This window comes from Clupea harengus, chromosome 5 (assembly GCF_900700415.2).
Source record: "Clupea harengus chromosome 5, Ch_v2.0.2, whole genome shotgun sequence".
Classification (NCBI taxonomy): domain Eukaryota; kingdom Metazoa; phylum Chordata; class Actinopteri; order Clupeiformes; family Clupeidae; genus Clupea; species Clupea harengus.
Window position 1 is genome coordinate 29,509,310 of NC_045156.1, and position 22,890 is coordinate 29,532,199.

Below are 22,890 nucleotides of genomic sequence, written 5' to 3' on the forward strand. Positions count from 1 at the left end.
TGTATGCAGTTTTTCAAGGAGCCGCTCACCGAGTTCTAAAGAGCCTACAATGACAGGAAAAGCATTTGGAACTGATATTTCTCTCTCAAGTGGCTTCCCAAATTTCCAGCTGTACATACTCTGTATTTGGTTCTTGTAAGCCAGTGTTTTGGATATGTTTTTAAAGTTATAGACTACATGAGCCTGACGTTTCATTGGACAGTGTTTACTTTCAAACCTCATGCACCATAACTTGACAAGCGGTCCAAACATTACAATCATTCTACCATAGTGAATCATAAAATGGTGCTTAGGGATAAGTCGCCTGTCTGGGTATAGTGTCTTAAACATGTTATGATGGTCTATAATCAACCTCTTTAAAAACACACCTAGTCCGTTTGTGACTACAGGTGCAAATACTATACTGCATATTTCTTCTCAGAAGAAGAAAGTTTCCAATGTGAACTCTGCCTACTAACTAGGTCTCCTATCATTAGTGGCAAAAAGAGTAAGAGACACCACATTTGGCTGGCTGTCTGCCTGACAGCATTTTCATTTGTTCTAAAATTCAGAATCACAGATGGCTTGTTCTTTTCAATAATGTAACCGTAATCAAAGCTTGATATTCTATTGTTAAGCTGCTCCAATGTAAACAGATTATCTTCATATATTAACTGTCGCAGCAACAGCTTTACTTCTAAAGGAAGTTTGTCTACACAAACACCCTCTGTTACATGGAAGTATTTAAGTGTATTCAAACAAGAGTCCTGCTTGATGCCTGTGGAAGTGGAATCGTTCAGCATTACATGTTGTTGATAATTGTCTTTAGTACGCTTTTCAAACTCATCTTCCAAGGTGCAAGCGTGTCATTGGAGGAGGAGTCAGGAAGCTTATCCGGCATCTTAGAACCTTTCATGCTGATCAGATTCTCAAGACTTTCAAATTGTATGTTGCCAGAACAACTGCCAAACACTCTTCACTCTTAATGATTGCGCATCTGCATTTGTAGCCCAAATGTATGTAAAAGAATATGTCTGTGTGTTTCACAAGACACTTTTTATCAAAGAAATATTTGCTCATTTTATAGGGTGTGTCAACATCTTCAAACATTTTCCTCCCATTTTCCAATTCTTGCATCAAAGTTGTAAAAGCATCGTCATCATGAGGTATAGAATGGGTATCTATAAAGGAGAGCTTTTTTTCTTCAACAATGTCCATAGTACGGTCTAGGACTTCTTTAGCACATGTAACGCTCCTCTGCACATCAGTGAGAGTTGTATTGGGTGAAGAATACATTTGGGCTACAAATGCAGATGCGCAATCATTAAGAGTTGCTGAATCCGCTGTCCTATTTTCAGTTCTGAGATCTACTGTGGCTCCTACTGGAATTGGTTCATCATCATTCAACATATTACATTCCAAGTGTCCTGGGACATAGTCAATTTGTTCATTTGATATCATTTTTGAATGGTCTTAAGATGTTTTCTATAGGAGTTTAGATTGTGATATGTTCTTTGGCAGTTGTTCTGGCAACATACAATTTGAAAGTCTTGGGAATCTGATAAAGCATGAAAGGTTCTAAGATGCCAGATAAGCTTCCTGACTTCTCCTCCAATGACACGCTTGCACCTTGGGCACACATACATGGCTTACTTATGATATAGCCCGGAGCTTGGAGATAAGCTCAACCACTTTGGATCTTTTGTTAACAGAAATGGGTATTTCATAAATATGCTCCAGGAAGGAGAAAGACTGCAGTTGGGCAGGGTACTTGAGATTGCAAACCCAATACATCTTGAAGAGCTTGTCAATTGTGCAGGTCCGCCCTTCATCTCCAAGTGGCACAGCAATCTTGTTACTTCTTGCAACGATCAGATACTGCTGGGCAGCTCCACTTGGATGTCCAATGCACACGATGCAAGGCTGGGCCCTCGATGAATCAGGATTCTCAAGCAATGATGAGATGCTCGTTCCAGGCTGTAACACAAAACGTTTGAAATACTACATTAGTAAACCAGCATTGGAGGAGACCACAACACAACATCAGGAGGTTCAGTGAACAGTGATGCAACCAAAAAGTCATAAGACACAAACATACTTGCACAAAGTCCATGAGGTAGGAAATGGCTGATTTCACACTGCAGCGACTCCATCCAGCCCCTCGTCCTGATGCAGTTGGTGGAAGAAGATGCGTGAGCACCTGAAGTGCTTTGAAGCAAAGCATGTCTACATGAAAATATTAGATTCCAAATTAGATATCTACCCTTACCTAAGGTTAAGTCAGCTTGAACAATTAAACTGGCTTCAGTAATTATCCATTGCATAAAAGTTATAAGTGCATGTTCCCCACATCTTCCTGAATGCGACCCAACATACCATCACTGTTGTATGCGAGAGAAAAAGGTTCGGGAAAAACTGATTTACACCACTGGCGTTGCACCTGCTCTATGGTTATAATACAAAATGGCGCGAACTAGCCAACACCACATGCAAAATAGCTAGCTCTAAAACTATGACAAAAGAGTATCTATGTGCTTAAAAGAGCCTCCATCATTACAAAACGCAAGCTGTTACTAGACAGGTTTTCACTTTCTCTCTCACTCTCCATGTTTCAATAGCGAATACAAAATGCTAACCAATTTTACATATTAAATTATCCAGGTTGGCTAGCTATCGATAGCTAACTTGAACCGTTAACGTTACCTTAGCTAGCTAGCAAGTATGAGATTGAGATTTGAGATTCTTCTGAATGAAGAGTGCGTTACAAATAAAATGCATTATTATTATTATTATTATTATGAAGTAGCTTACATTAGCTAACGACGAACTGAAGGTTGTCAGTGCAAGCTAGCTAGTAAATGTTAGCCAGAGCCTCATTATGGCTCTGGTGTTAGCTACACTCACATAACGGTCCCCATTCAGCACACCAGCATGATGGTCACAACCTTTACACAACGAGCCTCTCATCGTCAAATACAAATCCCAGGGTATTTACCTTTTTATTTTTGCGAACTCAAGTAAAGTACAAAGACATTTACCTTTAGTCTTCTGCTGTCCTGTGTCTTCTTCTTCTTCGCTGTCGTGTGTCTTGTCAAAAATCCGTGGTTACGAGTGCATCTTTCAAAAAGGAATTTTCTATTTGGGCGCGCAAAGATGTTGAAGTAGTGATGTGATTGGTCAATGTTTTAACACATGTTGTGTGCGTCCAATCGTTAGATCAAACAACACACAATTTGTAGAAAACAACACAATATGTGTCTGATTGGTAATAACACAAACATTGTGTTAGCTAACAACACATTTGTTTTAGGAGTGTAGATGCACCTTTGGCAGCAATTACAGCTTTGAGCCTGTGAGTGTAGGTCTCTATCAGCTTTGCACATCTGGACACTGCCTTTTTTCCCCATTCTTCTTTGCAAAACTGCTCAAGCTCCGTCAGGTTGCCATGGGGATTGTGAGGGAACAGCCCTTTTCAAGTCCAGCCACAAATTCTCAAGTGAATTGAGGTCTGGACTCTGACTCAGCCCCTCCAGTACACAGCAGCTTTGGCTGTGTGCTTGGGGCCACTGCCTTGCTGGAAAATAAATCTTCTCTCAAGTTGCTGTTCTCTTGAAGACTGCATCAGGTTTTCCTCTAGAATTTCCCAACATTTTCCTGCAGTCATTTTACCCCCCACACTAACAAGCCTTCCTGGGCCTGCTGCAGAGACACATCCCCACAGCATGATGCTGTCACCACCATGCTTCACAGTGGTGGCGTGTGTTTCTGATGATGTGCACTGACTGGTTTACTCCAAACATAGCATCTAGTCTGATGGCCAAAAAGACCATAGAAGAACCTTTTTTCCACTTGACTTCAGAATTGTCCGTATGCATTCAGGCACTCTAGCCGAGATTTCACGTGAGCTTTTTTTCAGCTGTGGCCCATAAATCGGTTGCTGTTGGGCAGCAGTTGATGTATGCAGTCTATCCCACCTCAGCCACGGAAGCTTGTAACTCCTTCAAGAGGAGTCTTGGTGGCCTCCCTCATTAGTGTCCTCCGTGCACGGTCACTGTGAATAGAGTATGGTCCTGGTTTTTCAGCACCATATTCCTTTTTTTTTTTTTCAATGATGGCTTTAACTCTACTCCAAGGGATATCTAGTGACTTGGACATTTTCTTGTATCCATCCCCCGACTTGCTTGCTTTATAATACACCTTTCACAGAGTTGCTTGGAGTGTTCTTTTGTCTTCTCTGTGTAGTTTTTGCCAGGATTCTGATTCATCGTATATCATTTATTTATATAATATAATTGAATCAAGAAAGTGCTGCAGTGGTGAAACTAAGTCAAAAGTGATGAAGAAAACTAATAAAAACCCAGGTAACCTTGATTAGTAGTGCCCAGTTAAAAGTTTACAGATATACAGTACGATATAAATACATTTAGTATTTGTTTTTTCTTTCTTTGGAAAGCCAGTAACATTTGGGGTCAGTTCTTCTTGGAGCACAGTGATTAGCAGGGGTTTTCTCTGTCTATTCAACTAGAAAGCCAGGATATTTTCCAGAACCAGGAGAATTTGAGTGCCTGTAACGACTGGTAATGTACACCCATATCTTTTCCAATTTATTGATTGGACACACCAATATTTGCAGCAGTTGACCGGTATGCTGCTGTGACCGTTGACCGTAAGTGTAAGATTTCTCCCTGATATCCAATTCTCTTTGTCTGCTATGTGGGTGACCTCATTTCAGTCTCTATGGGCCTTTTCACTTTCATCACACTGGAGCCTTCATTTGATAGGATCAACTAGCAGCTGTTTTTCCACAAACCTCCTTGCCTAGGGGAGATGAGGCAATGAGCAACTCTCAAAACACAACAGGTGACCCAGGAATGAGTTATGGCATTACCTCAACCCACTTCATCCCTCTCCCACCTCTGGGCCAGTGGGTTAAGATCATTTAATATATATATATTCCCTTTGAGTTTGAACACATGGAAAAAAAAAAGTTAAACTGAAGGTCTATGACTGCATACACAAAGTACGCCCAATGAAATCCATTCTCTGTACAATAAGCGTTATAAGTGAAATAAAAGTTACATAATTCAACCTACAAAACTCGGTCTGCATTAGGATTTCTTTGAGGTGCTGGCGTACAGCCCCATTGATTTTGTGTTTTGTCCATGGCAAAATGGTGGCAACACACTAATGTATAGAACAGTGGCTAAGCTTAAACTAAGTATAGCTTGTAATAACGGGCCCAAATGACAGCATGATGGCTGATTAAATACAATTCCTAACACCGTAATAAATGAAACAAACATTGATTGATCAGATTTTGTTGCACATTTATTTCCTCTTCAGAGGACTGCACAGATTATGGAATCTTGATTTAATAATTTATAACATTTAAAAAAGAAAAAAAGAAACCCAGTGGTACAGTTTGACAGACAGGAATGTTTTTTTTTTTTTCCTTTTCATTTCTTCTTCAGTCAGCCACAGGCTGATATAGGATGACTGAGGCCGCTGAAGTAGGACTTCTCCCGCTCACTCATCACCTCAAAGTGAATGGGCTTCTGGCAAAAGTTACACTCTCCAGAAGGGTGGGGCTTAAGCTCCAGGCCAGCTTCTTTCCAGGCTGTCAGTAACTTGTCTATTAAAAGAAAAGAAAAAAATGAGTAAATAAATGGTAAGTGACACACACACAATGAAAAAGGAGAACATGACCAATAAAACCTGTAAAAAACAAAATCAGATATATTGGGCCTTAAGAATCCCCAGCCACTAGCCTGGATACCATCCAAACTTAGCCTCGCCCGCAACATTTGAGGTCTGGAAGTTCGGTCTGGCATTGCTCCGTTAGGGAGAAATGATCAAAAATCAAAGAATTGTTCGGACCAATCAAATTGTCAGGCGGGCTTTATACGATGATTGACAGATGATCAACCGTAACGTAATCAACCACGTCACCAAAACACGGGTTGTATTCATTTTCAACAAACATGGCTGCCGCTGGAGAGCTGAAATGTATAGATTCGAGTCCATTTAGACATTGACAGTGCATTCATTTTGAAAGAGGAACAGAGAAACGTGATCAAGGCATTTGTCAATCGAAAAGATGTTTTTGCCTTCCTTCCTACGGGATCCGGTAAAAGTTTAATTTATCAGCTGGCCCTGGTCACATACTACGTTGCTCCGATTGGTTGTAGGTAACTAATTGAGCGAAGAGGCATTTTTCTCCTGGTTCGGTTGAAACACGCCCCATAATCACAGCCCAATAGAGCAGTATCAGACTCATATTCTGACTAGAATTATGAGTATGACATAGTCAGGCTACCCAGCCACTGCAATCAAGGTCAAATTCCCAATAATTATTATTTTTTTAAATCCTACACCATTCTATTTACTTACCAACAAAGAACATCATCATCTCAGGAGTATGGTGCGGTGTTGGGGCGATGCGCAGCAGCTCGTCACCACGGGCGACTGTGGGGTAATTAATGGCCTGGACATAAATGTTGTATCGGCTCATCATGATATCAGAGACTTCAGTGTTCTTCTCTGCATTGGAGACCTGTGAGGAAGACGAGACACCGTCAACTTCATGGACTTCGAGAGTCAAGGCAGGAGTTTTCAAAACACTATTTTAATGTGCTTGTAAGTTTACACTATAACTCTTGAAGTACAATGTGCCCAGCTAAATAAGACTGATGGCCTTAAGGAGTCCATCTTGCAGGACTTCCTTACCCTGACTGGGATGATGTGGCTCGGGCAGTGGACCACAGGAAGGCCCGAGTCCATAAGCATTTGGCGCAGCAGCTTGACGTTGCGTTGGTGCCCGCGACGCAGCGTGCGGCCCTCCTCACTCTTCAGCGTCTGGATGGACTCCCGTGCCCCCGCCAGCAGCATGGGGGGCAGCGAGGTGGTGAAGATGAAGCCGGCGGCATACGAGCGCACCGTATCGATCAGGGCGTTGGTGCTGGCGATGTAACCACCAACGCAGCCAAAGGCCTTACCTGTGGGAAGGAAACATGTATCAAAATATGTTGGGGGGGGGGGGGGGACCACTTAACATAAGACAAGAACTGGTTGAGGTAAATCATAGGACACAGACCCTTTTGTATTGGTTTCTGGGTCAGGGAACATAATCATCAATTTTTCACCTCGGAAAAAAAAATCCTTGTTTGCAATTGTGCCACAGTCACGATAAATGTGGGAATTTTTTTTATAATAATGTATTTTTATAATACCTTACAGTGAGAGCACAAACAAATCACACACACACTAGTTTAAAATCACAGCCAATATGTGGTGTCCAAGTCCACAAGTAGAGCAAACAAACATTATGAAAGGCTCAGTCTGCGAAGGAAATTCAATAAGCGCAAAACAGAAGGCCTTGTTACCAAGCAACAGGCAGAGAATCTCCTTCTCAAGTAATCCTGAGGGTATTAAATGACAAAACCAGTCCCTACCTCCTTTTCAAAGGAGCAGTCATTGTGGCCAGACACTGAATGCACTCGTTACTGAAATGAGGCTTGTCCTTTCTAGAACACCCTTTGTGGCAAATATCTTCAAGAAAAATAACACTGTACTTACCAAGGGTTCCTGAGATGATGTCCATCTTGTGCATGACTGCGTCTCTATCGCCAATGCCACCCCCTCTTGCGCCATACAGTCCCACGGCGTGCACTTCGTCCACAAAGGTGATGGCACCGTATTCATGGGAGACGTCACACATCTCTTCCAGAGGACACACCGCCCCTGAAGAGGCACACAGCCACAGGTGTCAATTACAGATTCTTGGAAGTACAACCCATGTTCAAGACATGTCAACAAATACCAAAGTTCAAATTACCATCCATGGAGTGGACCGTCTCAAAAGCAACAATTTTTGGTGTGGACGGGTCGGACTTTTTCAGCAGCTCGCGTAAATGTTCCACATCGTTGTGACGAAAGATGAACTTCTTGGCGCCACTGTTCTTAATGCCCATGATCATGGAGGCGTGGTTGCCAGCGTCCGAGTAGATCTCGCACCCTAGAGAGAGAAAAATAAATACACTTTGGATCAGATCATTTTTACGTAGTATATTTACTTGTAATTTTATTTAGAGACGGTTCCCCTTCCCCTATAGATGTAAGCCTTTAAACTACCTGGAAGCATCTTAGCTAGTGTGAAGAGGGTGGAGTCATTAGCCACAAAGCAGGACGTGAAGAGCAAAGCTGCGTCTTTCCTGTGCAGGTCAGCCAATTCATACTCGAGGTCCACGTGAAATTTACTCGTCCCAGATATGTTCCGTGTACCTCCTGCTCCAGAGCCATGTTTTCGTAAAGTATCCCTTGAAAGAAAAAGAAAGAGTGTAAGCTGTTAGAACCTCTCCTTGTCTAAGTATAGACAGACAGCTTGGAGGGAAAGAGGCTGTTCTGGGGGTGCTCACATTATTGACTGGGTGACCCTTGGGTGACTACTCATCCCCAGATAGTCATTGCTGCACCACACCGAAACGTCTCGCCTGTAGTTCTGAGTCTCTGTGTAGTCGTCTGCCATGGGGAAGTCCGTGGCTCGTCTGTTCACAGTTTTAAAGACACGGTACGTGTGATCAGCCTTCTTCTCTTCGATCTTCTTCTCAAAGAATTTGTCGTACTGGAAGTTGGAGATTGCTGAAATGTGCAAATAGAAACTGAGCTTAGCGTATTGAAGGCAATGAGGGGCACAAAAGCACCTGTATCTGAAACACAAGGCTTGTGAACCTTTGGGCATGTTCAACAAGGCTGGTACCTTTGGGGCATGTTCAACAAGGCTCGTACCTTTGGGCATGTTCAACAAGGCTCGTACCTTTGGGCATGTTCAACAAGGCTCGTACCTTTGGGCATGTTCAACAAGGCTCGTACCTTTGGGGCATGTTCAACAGGGCTTGTACCTTTGGGGCATGTTCAACAAGGCTCGTACCTTTGGGCATGTTCAACAAGGCTCGTACCTTTGGGGCATGTTCAACAAGGCTCGTACCTTTGGGGCATGTTCAACAAGGCTGGTACCTTTGGGCATGTTCAACAAGGCTGGTACCTTTGGGGCATGTTCAACAAGGCTCGTACCTTTGGGGCATGTTCAACAAGGCTCGTACCTTTGGGGCATGTTCAACAAGGCTCGTACCTTTGGGGCATGTTCAACAAGGCTCGTACCTTTGGGCATGTTCAACAGGGCTCGTACCTTTGGGCATGTTCTCCTGCAGCAGGTGGGAAACCCTGGTGGGCTGCTGCTTCATGAGCTTCTTCAGGAGGTCTCCAGCAGCCTTGGAGTTCTGAACCAGTGGGTTAAGATCAGAATGAGACACATCTGTTGAAGTGAAGGAGAGCCCAAAAAAAAAAAAAAAAAAGAAGTCAGACAATCACATAAAACTTCATGACGCCACAGACTACCAGTTAGACCCGTTAAAATGGCCCCCTATGCTAGAGATAGCTAGGATAGTTCATAGCCAAGTTAACTGTTATGAGACTTTGAATGTTTTACACCTCTCGTGGAGATTTGCACTCTGTAGCAATGAAAATGTGTTATCCATCCCATGTTGTTTTTACTGATATATTAATATACAACTCATTTTTGTTTTACCTAGCAAAGTTACTTAAGTGTTACTAAATACCAGGCAAAAAAATATGCATTCCCACATACAGGCTGCACCCGTTAACTGCAGGGCGGCAATAAATATTACAAAAATCAATGTATAAACCATGGTTAATGGTCGGGAGATTAAGATACCATCTTTAAGACACCAAAGGATTACCTTTGCGAACAGTGCGAACCTCAGACACATCTTCTTGGGTTTCCATGCTGGCTTGGCGGACCACACTGCTGTTCTGGCCCATCTCAGCAGCAAGGAAGGGGCATTTGGAGGCTGCCTGGCCCGCTGGAGGTTTAGGATGGCCTTGAGGCATATTGGGGGTCTCTTTGGGGGCTAGAGTATCAAAAACACAGTTGTTTTAGCATTCTGCAATCCTATCCACATTCAGACTTCATATATACAAAACTAGGAGGTCATCCAGAACCACAAGGATAACTGGTGATGAGACAAGCACTCACCCTCAGTGACCGGGACAGTGTCCTCAGTCTTCTGGAAGCTTGAGGAGGATGAACAGACAGCTCTAACCAAAGGCCGAGAGGCCAGATCCATCATGACTGGGCATTTCACGGCATAGCCCACCAGGGTTTTCCTGGTCTGCTGAAGAAAGGCTTGGGGTACACGAGAGAGGAATGGGCAGCGAATGATGGCATCCATTACTGATTGTCTAAGCCTGGAAATTGAACAGACAACCATTATCAGCCTTAGAGTGAAATTCACCGTCCAAAAAGACTTGTATTGCTTAAAGTACATCCGCTCTCAAAATGTGGTCATGTGGACACAAATATTTTTGAAAATGGATTTAAATAAAATAAAAACATAGTCCATTGTCGTGTGGATCAGGCTTCATAAGCTTCCTGAGCCGTTTGGTAACGTTAGCATGACACGTTCGAGATGTTGGTATTGCTCACTGTACAGCCAATATTCCAAAGTTAGGCATGCTTGCAATGACAACAGGCTACCAAAGGTGACAACAGGGCTTCTTTCAGCCCTGACAACGTAGCAGAGTTTATTTTAATAGAAATGGCGGTGTGTTAAACAACCTGTTGCGTTACAGTTGAGAAAGCCATTTTTGCATTATTTTGGAAGAAATGTCATAGCCCGCTGAAACGTATTACATACGAGTTTTTTTTTTTCTCAACTTGTTATTCTTGCATTTCTAAAGAACTTTAATTGGATCCATTGTACGCATTGCCTTTTTAATAGAGTTTATATACACGTCGCTGCTAATTGGGTAACACCTGACACACCCAAAAAACGAGAGAAGACGCATCTCAAAGCCCGTTGCATAGTTTCATGGAAACATGTCATTTTACCCGGAAACCGTAGCAAAATGGTGCGCACCGTATCCAGATTGAACGTGCCCCAGTTCGTACACTTGCAGCCACCAGTACGTTAGCAACCCTTTGACCATTTAAGTACCTTACGATAACTTTTCAAAAGGTCCTCAATTACTGACAATAACATCAAACTAAGTGTTGTTGGCTGGCTAAACGGTAACCGGTGACATTATAGCCGTATCCGTGTTTAACCGGTCTCGTACCTGAACAAATCACAGAGCCACGAACGAAGTTGTTGTTATCGCTAGCTAGCCATCTAACTTTACTGTTACGGATACTGAGGACTAACGTTACCTACATTTACCAACAGAGAGTCAGGCATTACATTACCTTTAAGTTACAGAGATTAAGGTGATGTAAATACTGTTCTGAGTTAAATGTTTCCAGTTAACCGGCGTCTCGATGGTATAACAACGCTGTCAGCTGACTTTAGCAAGCGAACCGACAGCATCGGAGCCTTGCGATTGCTTTAGGGTTAACCTGATCTATCTGGCTAATGCAGTTAACATTACTAGTTGTTGAACTTCAGAGCAATAATCACATTAATAGTAACGTTGATGGTAAATACAACTCAGAATACATAGCATCGAATGCCGACAACAAGGTCAGGCATAACCATACACGTAACTCAACCTGAGCTAACCTAGCTATGCTATCGCTAGCTACCAACGTTACCTTCGGCTCAGTTTTCCATAACACATCAAAATTACAGGCTATCTAGCAACGTAAATATGAAAACTGTTATGGCATGACTTACCAACACAAACCTCTCAGTAATCGTATAATAGATGGTTGTTAGTGTCTTTAACGTTTTTCTTAATGCCACTCTTTTGAATCGACTCCTTATGTTGTTAGAGACCCTCTTCGTTATCCTGCACTGAGGACGAACGAAAGGACAAGTAGATGTAACCGGACTTTATACAACAAACTGTAAAACAATCTCGCGAGAGCATGACGAGTATTACGTCATGGCTAGATAGACAGGTCTGGGGCGAATCCCTTATAAAGTCTCTTTGCACGTTCAGCCAGAGAATTGGTACAGCCCACAGCAGACAGCCCCGACAAAACGTTGCCAAACGTGGCAGCGTGAAACTAGCTTAAATACAGAAGGTTGCTTCCGGTCTCGATTTCTGGATGGGAGACGGTAAAAATGAAAAGTAAAAGCCCAAGATTACTGAGGTATAATGAATAGCACGAACGAAATTATCTTACTTTACTTCTAATCAATTTAATGTCCATGACATTTTATGTTCTATATGTAGGCCTAAGACATCGCCCCATTGCACCAATGTTGTTAGCCTAAGTTATATTTGTATGCTTTAGTGTGGTATATCAAACTACAACAATTTCTCAATTGTTCAGAGCTCACCATAAAACAAAAAAACATAGCCTACCTCCGTTCTCATGGCACTTATGTCACTGCACAACGAAAAAAAATTATGAAATAGAACAACTTTTAAAAAGCTTGTCACCCTTATCCATGTTTCAGCAATTTGCGGTGCCTACAATATTTTCGAGAGGCACAACTCACATATCCATGAAGTTGTGATACAAACAACAACAAAGAAATAAAGATAAAAACATTTCATTACGTTTGTATGTCATTTGCGCACTTCTGTGAGACTACGCCATCATGCGTTTGCCACAGATGAGGTTACATGACCGGTCAAATCTGACATTTTATCTTTCAACATTTCACATGTTTCACGTACGTGGCACTGAATTTCACGGATCTCAATACATCTCATGGATTTTCACTCACAATAGCATTGCATAATAATTACCAAGTCCAATAATGAGAGAATGCTGTTTTCGCAACGTAGCCTACGGCTGACAGTCTGCGTAGATCTCTATAGGGGCATACATAAACCTGTTTACGAAACTTGGGAACTTGCGTCCTTGCAAGTATTGTCTTTTTGTGTGCGTGTGGGCAGTGGGGGTGGCTCACGGATTTTCACAGATTTCAATCACTGACCTCACGGATTTCGGTGGAGTTAACTTGACAGGATACATGTGCACACGAAATAATAATAAAAACCTGTAGATTTATATGTCACATTTAGAAACAGATGCCCTCCAGAATTATTGGCACCCTTTAGTAAAAATTAGCAAAACGAGATGCGAAAAAAATTCTTCATCGTTTATCCTCATGATCTTTCATTCAAAATATTCACAAAAATCGAATCTTAAATTGAAGTAACATAATTAAAAGAAACATTACATTCTTATCATGAAACACATATTTTTCTCAAAAAATGATTGGCCACAATTATTGGCACCCTTTCATTTAATATTTAGTGCAGCCTCCCTTTGCAGCTCTGAGTCTTCTCCTATAATGGTTGATGAGGTTGGTGAACACATGGCACGGGACCATTCCTCCATACAGTATCTTTCCAGATCCTTCAGATTCTGAGGTTGACGCTTGTGGACTCTCCTCTTCAGCTCATCCCACAGATTTTCAATGGGGTTTAGGTCGGGCGACTGTGATGGCCTTTGTTCTGCTGTCAGTGAACCATTTTTGTGTAGATGTTGAGGTATGCTTTGGATCATTGTCCTGCTGGAAGGTCCAACCACAGCCTATTTTAAGCTTCCTGGCAGAGGCTGTTAGGTTTTCATTTAATATCTGCTGGTATTTGATGGAGTCCATGATACCATGTATCCTTATAAGATGTCCAGGGCCTTTGGAAGAAAAACAGCCCCACAACATCAAAGATCCGCCACTGTATTTCACAGTGGGTATGAGGGGCTTTCTGTCTATGCCAAACCCACCTTTGATGTTTGTTGCCAAAAAGCTCTATTTTGGTCTCATCTGACCATATAACCCAGTCCCATTGAAAGTCCCAGTAACATTTGGCAAACTGTAGGCGCTTTAGTTTGTTGTTGATTGGCAGCAGAGGCTTTTTTCTGGCAACCCTCCCAATCAACTTGTGGTGATGTAGGTGCAATTCTCCAGCTGTGATCCTTTGAGAATCTTTTGCCAGTCGAACCATCCTCCTCACGGTGCGTGGGGTCAATGTACACACACATCCTCTTCCAGGCTGATTCTTAACCTCTCCTGTCGCTTTAATTATTGCCATGATAGTGGAAATGTTTTTTTTCAACTGAAATGGGTATTTTTAACTGTTTAAAGATTTTCTTATGTCCATTACCTGATTTGTGCAGCTCAACAACCTTTTGTCACACATCGTCACTGTGTTCTTGGATCTTTCCCATAGTGATGAAAGACTAAGGGAATTTGGCCTGTGTCACCTCATATTTATACTTCAGTGAAACAGGAAGTCATGGTTGACCACTTAAGACTTCCTAATCAAACAGGTGAACTTAAAAATGTAAAACATGACTGGAAATATACTTCAGTTAGATTTTAATTATAAGATTTTCTAGGGGTGCCAATAGTTGTGGCACACATGTTTTGGAGAAAAATATTTTAATAATAATAACATAAAAAAATGTTTTCTTTCAATAGTTTTACTTCAATGAAAAGGTAATATTTTTATGAAAGACCAAGAGGATAAATAGCAAAGACATGTTTTTTCATAGCCTGTTTTGTTCATATTCACTAAGGGTGCCAATAATTCTGGAGGGCACTGTAAATCAGCATAAGACCAAAATAGTCTATACATTTAAAAATAGTTTCTACATACTTGTACAAGCAAACATAGTCTACTATAGCTGTATTACTCAGGACGTTATCATAATAGTTTATCTAACATTTAGCTTAATTGATCTGATACACATGAATTGAGAATTGAATTTTTTTACATTGACTTTCAAGAAGGAAGCCTAACCATTTAAATGAGATGAACTGAGTCAGCGAGACCTGAAAAGTTGACAGACTGGAACAAATTAAGTACGAGAGGTACGTAGATTGTAAAATCTGATTGATGGAAGGTGCAGAACAAGATTCTAAAATAAAAAGTAAAGTCTAACCATCAAAAGATTGTACCCCCTCAATATAGGGGTCCAGTCTCTTAATTAGAGGGTGTAGCACATGATTCTGAAATTAAAATTGGGGAATTATCGTCCGTGTGGCATCCACAGCCTTTCAAGCGTGTGGCCTGTTGACCTCTATAGGCCAAATAGACATACACTGAGGTTGCAAAAACTGAGGAAACCAAACATTTTAGCCCCTACATACTGTATATGGGTAATGGGTCATATTTTTTTTTTTTTTTTTATATATATATTCAATTCTTTTTATTGGATTTCACATAAATGTATACAATGACACAATAATAACTGACAATATTACATTAAAGCTGGTCATGTGATAATTCATACAGATGAAATTAACATACAAATCTACAAAATCAACTCTAATAAAATATACAAAATAAAATGTAATAAAATAAATAAATACATTAAATAATAAAAACCAGACAAGACAGCAAGCAGGTAGGGGGAGGGACAGGAGGGGGGGGGGGGGGGGGGGGGTGTAAGGCTTTAACTCATGAGACTGTCCGAAGAGCAGTTATTGAAGTCGTTTAAAAATGGCTGCCAAACCTTGTGGTATTTCCTACAAGAGCCTCCAATGCGGAACCTCAGCTCCTCTAGTTTAAGGTGTGCCATAACATCCTTTACCCACTGGCCATGTGAAGGTGGGAGTCTGTCCTTCCACTTGAGGAGGATGCATCTACGGGCTAAGAGAAATGCAAAGGCAATGGCCTGTGATTGACTATTTGAAATTGGTATATCCTCTGGCATAACACTGAAGATGGCAGTCAGCGGGTTTGGGGTAATGGCATGGCCACACATTTGAGAAACTGTATCAAAGACTGAGGACCAGAAGGGGGCTATTGATCTGCATGAGAAAAACATATGGGATAAAGTGGCAGGGGCACTGAGACATCTCACAGGTGGGGTCTGTGTCGGGATACATTTTGGCCAGTTTGCTTCTGCAGAGATGCAGACGATGGAGGACTTTAAATTGAAGTAGTCCATGTCTCACACAGAGAGAAGATTTAGGCACCCTCTCAATGGCTTCCTGCCACATGTTATCTGAAATGACCAACTGTAATTCTTCCTCCCATGTACTTTTAACATGACTGAGAGAGGGGCTAGAAATACCTTGAATTGTGTTGTATAATTTGGAGACACACCCTGGCTGAAAGGGATCAAGGGAGATGCAATCGTGTTCGGGGCTGCTGAGTGGAGCTGATGGGAAGGATGGGAAATGTTTCTTTGCAAAATCTCGGACTTGTAAATATCTAAAAAAGTGTGACCGTGGTATGTCATGTTCCTTAACCAGGGAGTCAAAAGATGCAAAAATCGTTTTGTGGTACAGGTCAGCGATGCTTTTCAGACCTTTCCGGGACCAGAGATGAAATGCAGAATCAAGAAGGCCAGGTTTAAAATGAGGGTTGCGAACTATAGGGATGAATGGAACTGTGTGTTTGAACCCAAAATGAGTCCTAAATTGTGACCATATACGAAGGGAACCACTAACAATGGGGTTGTTGGGGTGGCATCTCCTACTAAGTGGAAAAGGAGAGCAGAGCAGTGAAGCAGGATCAACTTGCCCACACGCCTGTCGCTCCATGTGGCACCAGTCAGGCCCAACTCCATCTCTAAAAGATGACATCCAGAATGCAACTTTAGGAACATTAGCAGCCCAGTAGTAATGCAGGAAATTAGGTAATGCAAGACCTCCATCCGACTTGGACTTCTCCAAAAATGACCTGCGGATACGTGGGATTTTCTTACTCCAGATAAATGTAGAAATATGCTTATCCAGTTCTTTAAAGAAGGACTTGGGGATAAAAGTAGGGATCGTATTGAAGTAATAAAGTAGTCTTGGCATAATGACCATTTTCACTGAATTAACTCTACCTGCCAATGATATGGGTAGAGACTCCCAGCGCATGAGATCCTCTTTTGCCTTAGTAAGGGCTGGTTTCAGATTCTTATTAAACAATTCTGCATATTCTCTTGTCACACACACACCAAGATATGTAAAAGAGTCAGTCGCCACATTGAACGGCAGTTGCGTGAGAGGGAGTTTGGAGGCACTTGCATTGACTGGGAAAAGAATACTTTTAGTTAAATTAATTTTATAGCCTGACACCATGCCAAAAGAATGTATGATGTCCAGAGCAACAGGTACCGAATGGAGAGGATTAGAGCAGTACAAGAGCAGATCGTCGGCATACAGAGACAGTTTGTGCGTAACCCCTCCTCGCTCAATGCCAATAAAGTCATCCCGCTCCCGGAGAGCCACCGCCAGTGGCTCAATTGCTACGTCAAACAAAAGGGGCGATAGAGGGCACCCTTGTCTTGTACCTCTCTGTAGGGGGAAATACTTAGAAATAATTCCGTTTGTACGAACTGCAGCTAGTGGTGCAGAGTATAAGACTTTAATCCAGGAGACAAAGCCAGAGCTGATACCAAATTTACGAAGTGCTGTAAATAGGTAATCAAACTCAATACGGTCAAATACTTTATGAGCATCAAGGGAAACAACAACCTCTGGGGTGGGCGCTGAATTAGAGTAATTATATTATAAAGGCGGCGGAGATTTCCAAAGGACTGCCTTCCCTTTATAAAACCTGTTTGATCAGGGTGGATGATTTTGTGTAAGACAGTCTCTAATCGTCGAGCTAGGACTTTAGCAAGAATTTTGTTGTCACAACAAACCAGACTTACCGGCCTGTATGAGTCACATAGTTTAGGATCTTTGCCTTTCTTTAAGAGGACTGATATAACTGCCTGCGACATGGTGGGGGGTAATGAACCTAACTGTAGCGCCTCTGCATAGACTTTACACAGCAAAGGTGAAAGTTGTACAGAGAATTTTTTATAAAATTCTATTGAAAAGCCGTCCGGGCCAGGGGCCCTGCCACTGTTCATCAGTGTGAAAAGATCCCAAAGAACTGGATAACACGGGCAGTTTATTGCTAAAGATCCCAAAGAACTGGATAACACGGGCAGTTTATTGCTAAAGATCCCAAAGAACTGGATAACACGGGCAGTTTATTGCTAAAGATTCCAAAGAACTGGATAACACGGGCAGTTTATTGCTAAAGATCCCAAAGAACTGGATAACACGGGCAGTTTATTGCTAAAGATTCCAAAGAACTGGATAACACGGGCAGTTTATTGCTGGAATGTCAGGGGCCTTAACCACCCAGTCAAACGCAGTAAAGTGTTCGCTCACTTAAAAAAACTAAAGGCTGACATTGTATATTTGCAAGAGACACACCTCTGCCAGAAAGATCATACTAGACTTCAGCGAGATGGTTTTTCTCAAATTTTTCATTCTAAATTTCAGGCTAAATGTAGAGGGGCTGCAATATTGATCCGCAGACAGGTACAGTCTGTCCAGTCTAACATTATAACTGATAAGAATGGGAGATATGTCATTGTTCAGGGTCGCTTGTACAATACACCAGTTGTGCTGGCTTGTGTTTATGCCCCCAACTGGGACAATGCTGACTTTTTTAAGCATTTCTTTTCAGTACTACCAGACTTAAACTCTCATCAGTTAGTCTTATCTGGGGACTGGAACTGTGTTGTCCATAGCTCCCTCGACCGCTCAACTGTCAACTTAAAACCGCTATCGAATTCCGGTAAAGTTATAAATTCCTTCATTGATAGCTATGGGGTGGTGGATCCTTGGCGATTTAAAAATCCAACAGCAAAAACCTTTTCTTTTTTTTCCCCTGCTCACCAGTCATACTCTAGAATAGATTATTTCCTCCTAGACAAAAAACTGCTTCCTATTCTTAACTCTATTGAATATGAGAGCATGGTCATTTCAGACCACAGCCCAGTGGTAATGCAACTTTGCTTTCCTGAATTTGTCCCCCCGCACCGAGCATGGCGGCTTAACACAGGCCTTTTATCGGATGAAGATTTTATAAAATTTGTGTCTGTGAATATTGATGTTTTTCTGGAAACAAACATGGAGTCTGGGACGAGCATAGGGACTGTATGGGAGGCTTTAAAAGCATACCTCCGTGGCCTAATTATATCTTACACTGCTAGTACTAACAGGGTTAGGACAAAACGCATGAATGGGTCATATTTCTTTATTAGAAGTTGCTGCAAAAAGTCTGTTAACTGGAAACGGTGGTGCGTTGAATCAGAATCAGAATCGTGTTTATTGGCCAAGCAAGTTTACACATACAAGGAATTTGACTCCGTGGCAGTTTAGAATAAAATAAATAAATATAATTTGTAGGTATAATTTGTACAGTGGGTATTATAGTGTTGCATGGTTATTGTTGATCCTGTCCCCACTCCCTCTAGTCCTCCTCTTTGGCCTGATGAAGTCGCCTGAGCTTTGCCGTAAACCAAGCAGAACGTTTTGGTGGGTACACACATGTCCTCACAAAAACGTATGTAAGATGTCACAGTGTCAGTAAGTTCGTCCAGGTTTGTATACCCTCAAAAACACTCCAGTCAGTGCAGTCAAAGCAGGCCTGTAGCTCCAGTTTTGACTCGTTTGTCCATTTTCCCACACTTTTAACCACAGGTTTCTGCCTGTAGGTTGGGAGAAGATGAACCAGGCAGTGATCAGACAGTCCCAAAGCTGCACGGGGAACAGAGCGATATGCGTCCTTTAATACTGTGTAGCAGTGGTCCGGTGTGTTGAACCTCAGTCATTGGTTTGTATTAGGCAAAAAGTTGTGCTCGTAAATTTTAAATGTCCTAAAGCTTTTATCAGCAGACTTTTAACAGCTTGGACATATTTTATTCATTCTATGGAAAGAACAGTTAAATCTCAGGCTGATGCAGATAAGTCTACTTGACACGTGGAGGGGCCCACATTCTTGGCTAAATTAGCGAGAAATATTGATTGTTTTTTTAATTCATAGGGATCAAGGAGTAATCGTCAGACTAACCTTTACTCAATAACTTAGAGAGCAACTGGCTAAATGTTTCAAGAGCAGCAACCGAGAAGGGCAAAACAAATTAATATTTTAGCAAACTAAATTTTAAAAACTTTCACCGTCCCAAAACAAATGTACAAGCAGCGAATCAAACTGACAGGGAAAGTACAATGCACCAGAAGAGCTTGTTGCTGGCCTTTTGTGCCAATCAAACTGTTTTGCGGGGGTAGGGGTGTATTGGGGAATGAAAAATAACATTTGAACAAAAACTTAATGCCACTAGTAGAATTAAATAAGTGGGGAAAGCATTCCAGATACTGTTAGGGATATTTAAACATTCTATAATCCACTCCATCTTAAAAGTATTATTCAAGTCCACAACTTCAAGGCAACCTTGTTCTCTACTACCTCTTATAGTTTATTTTCTTAGATAATGTTTTCTTTTCCTCCAGATAGTCTTATCCAACTCCTTCATAACATTTGTTGGGATACTGAACTACAGTGAGACATAGACTGATCTAGAGACTCCAGATACCTAGGGATTTACCAAACAAGGCTTTTTGAAACTGATGCTTCTACAACCAAACTGGTTGGTGCTTCGAAGCTTTTGACACATTGCTCCACTACGCCATCTGGTGGTCAATAGAAAATCTTACACCAACTGCGTTATCTAGATGTTTTGAAACAATGCCATATCATTTTAAGATTTATTTGTATATATTGCATTATATTTCCTGTTTATTTACATATCACTTGAATGTGTTCTTTACTTTTTAAAAATAAAAGGAAATACATTAGAATATAAGTCAAATGCAAATTAATATAATGGTTTGCTATAGAGTAAATACATTTTCAGAAATATACCAGTATGAAAACTTAAAAAAAATTACCTCATACACAATGGATCTCAAGTTTTCTTATCTGGGATTCGTTCTTAGCTAAAGAACAGGAATTAAGAACGTGGAAAAGCAGTCGTAGATAGGCCAGATTGGAGTGCGCCCATGTTCTTAAGGGCTGAATTTATGAGAAATCGTTGGAGATTCCTACAGACATCCATGGATTTAAATAATTATAATAATATAAATACAAGAATATTTGTATCATTAACAATTACGTTTTACATTAATAGTCATGATCTACGAGGCATCATGTCCCGGGAACTTTGTAATGGAGTTAAGAGAATGTATTCTTAACTTATTCTAACTGAGTTTGACAATGAGGTCTGATGTCTCTCTCTCACCACTAAGAGAGAAAAATAAATCCTTAACTCACTAACTCTCACAGCAAGACAGTGAGAAAACACTGACACCCTTACGATGTTGAGAATTTCAGCTGTTATCGAGCGATGTTCCCATTACTATACCATTCTACACCAAGTAGATAGATTAGATAGATAGATGGATACTTTATTAATCCCGAGGGAAATTTAGTACTTGTCATCGGGGATATTGTGGAAATATGCTATGTTGCAATGCAATTGCTCTTGGGTTTTTTAGCTTCACAATGGACACAATTTCACACAAGGGCCCCAAAATGTCACATACAATCTCACACTCAACCACAGATGTAGTATGACTGTTCCTATACCGCTCGATCACTGGACATCTGTCCCAGTTAGGCCTATCCGCTGAGGAGGCCGTTTTAGCTGGTCTCCAACTATTACTCCACCACGATCATGGGTGCCTCAGTATGGTTGTTGGAAACCTCCAAACAAATATGAATCCATTGAATCCCCACTCGCAGGGGGAACTTATCACACGTGGAGGCTGTTTTCTCATCTTAGTAACACCACGTCAGCAACAGCAATCACTGCTTTTAGAAATAACACAATCATGGGTTCCAGTTTGTCTGAGTCACAAGTGTCACAATCCTGCCCAGGATCTTCTGGTTTTGGTTCACGTGTTTCCTTTGTTTTACCCTGTCTTGCGTCTCTGTTCCTTGTTTTCTGGTCTTTTATTTAGTAGTGGTTGTGTGTTTACGTCCTGTCTGCTATGTGCTCCTTTGTTTAACCATGTGCATTAACCTCAGTCCCGTCTCAGGCTAACATCAAAATAAATGATCTCAGACCAAAATGTTCAGTCTTCGTCAATCTCAAATAAGCCTAGGAAGTTTGCAACCTTAAAAACCTAAGCTTGTAATAAATAACACTGTCCAATGTATATAATGCACAACATGTGACTTTCATGTCCCCGACAACATTTTATCAGATTACACATACTCCATGTTCAAAACCATGTATATAGGCTGAAACATGAGCAGTATTTCAGCAAACCTAAAATGTGTCATCCTTATTTTGTCATTCTTTTGCCGTTCATCTCTAATGTCAAAAAATACCAAGTCTCACATAATGGCTTTAAGTTAACTGAACAGCTAACATTTCACTGATATCCTCTGATTTGTCGTGATGTTTGACGGATCAATTAAGATCTCGTATGTATCATACATCATGAATTCATCTCTAGCCAACTTCGAACAGCCTTCACCGAACATTCTTGAAAAATCACACAAGGCCAACAGTAAAGGTGGTTTGTCAGTAGACTGCCCGTATAGTCTACTCCTCGTCATAAAACGAGCCATATATATAGCAGTATTTTGGTCTCCCCTCTGCTTTCAGTCTTAATTTCTCCTCATACGAAACTGATTGGAAAGAATCCGGTAAAATGCGGTCAACAATATTCATCACTCCATCACCACAAACGTTGGTTGGATCCACCTTGCAAAAATGCACTGGAGCAGGCTAGCTAGGGATTAGCTGGCAAAAAATACCTTAAACTGACTAACATAAGCTGCTAGGTAGGTAGGTTTTATCGAAATTACACATACAAACATTACATACACAGAAAGAGACCTGTTGCTATTTCCAAGATGTTCTTATCTGTGTGTGTTTTTACTTATGTACATCATCTGAACTGAATTGGACTGAATAACCTGTAGCCTATTATGAATATAAAATCATCAAATAACATCAAAATACACAGGTCTACGGTATGAAGCATGATAACTAAGCTAAGGTTATTTGCAAACTGAGCTAGCTATATTAAAATACATTTTAAAATGCTTGAGAGTAACACCATTGCAAGATAACGTCTTTCTGCTCTTATATTTATTTCTAAATTTGGCTTTGACATGTTTAGTAGGCCTACTTTTATT

At 41.2% G+C, this 22,890-nt stretch overlaps 1 protein-coding gene across 1 annotated transcript; it reads right to left on the minus strand.

Annotated features, from left to right (window-relative positions):
* Positions 1 to 4,851: 4,851 nt before the first annotated feature.
* alas1 (aminolevulinate, delta-, synthase 1) lies at positions 4,852 to 11,811 on the minus strand. The gene is made up of 11 exons (XM_012819948.3): positions 11,667 to 11,811; positions 10,031 to 10,242; positions 9,735 to 9,905; positions 9,164 to 9,289; positions 8,394 to 8,616; positions 8,110 to 8,294; positions 7,814 to 7,993; positions 7,555 to 7,719; positions 6,706 to 6,974; positions 6,370 to 6,532; positions 4,852 to 5,611 (listed from the first exon to the last, which is right to left on the minus strand). The coding sequence occupies exons 2-11, from the start codon at positions 10,224 to 10,226 to the stop codon at positions 5,451 to 5,453; spliced, it is 1,839 nt and encodes a 612-aa protein (XP_012675402.1). The 5' UTR covers positions 10,227 to 10,242; positions 11,667 to 11,811; the 3' UTR covers positions 4,852 to 5,450.
* Positions 11,812 to 22,890: the final 11,079 nt, after the last annotated feature.

What these genes read in the sequence shown, in the direction of transcription:
- alas1 (XM_012819948.3), bottom strand. Translation starts at nt 10,226, where the DNA reads ATGGATGCCATCATTCGCTGCCCATTCCTCTCTCGTGTACCCCAAGCC. An exon ending in AGGGTCACCCAGTCAATAAT is followed by an intron (nt 8,295 to 8,393) that starts GTGAGCACCCCC and finishes TTTTCTTTCAAG; the next exon opens with GGATACTTTACGAAAACATG. An exon ending in GCCACATCATCCCAGTCAGG is followed by an intron (nt 6,533 to 6,705) that starts GTAAGGAAGTCC and finishes TCTTCCTCACAG; the next exon opens with GTCTCCAATGCAGAGAAGAA.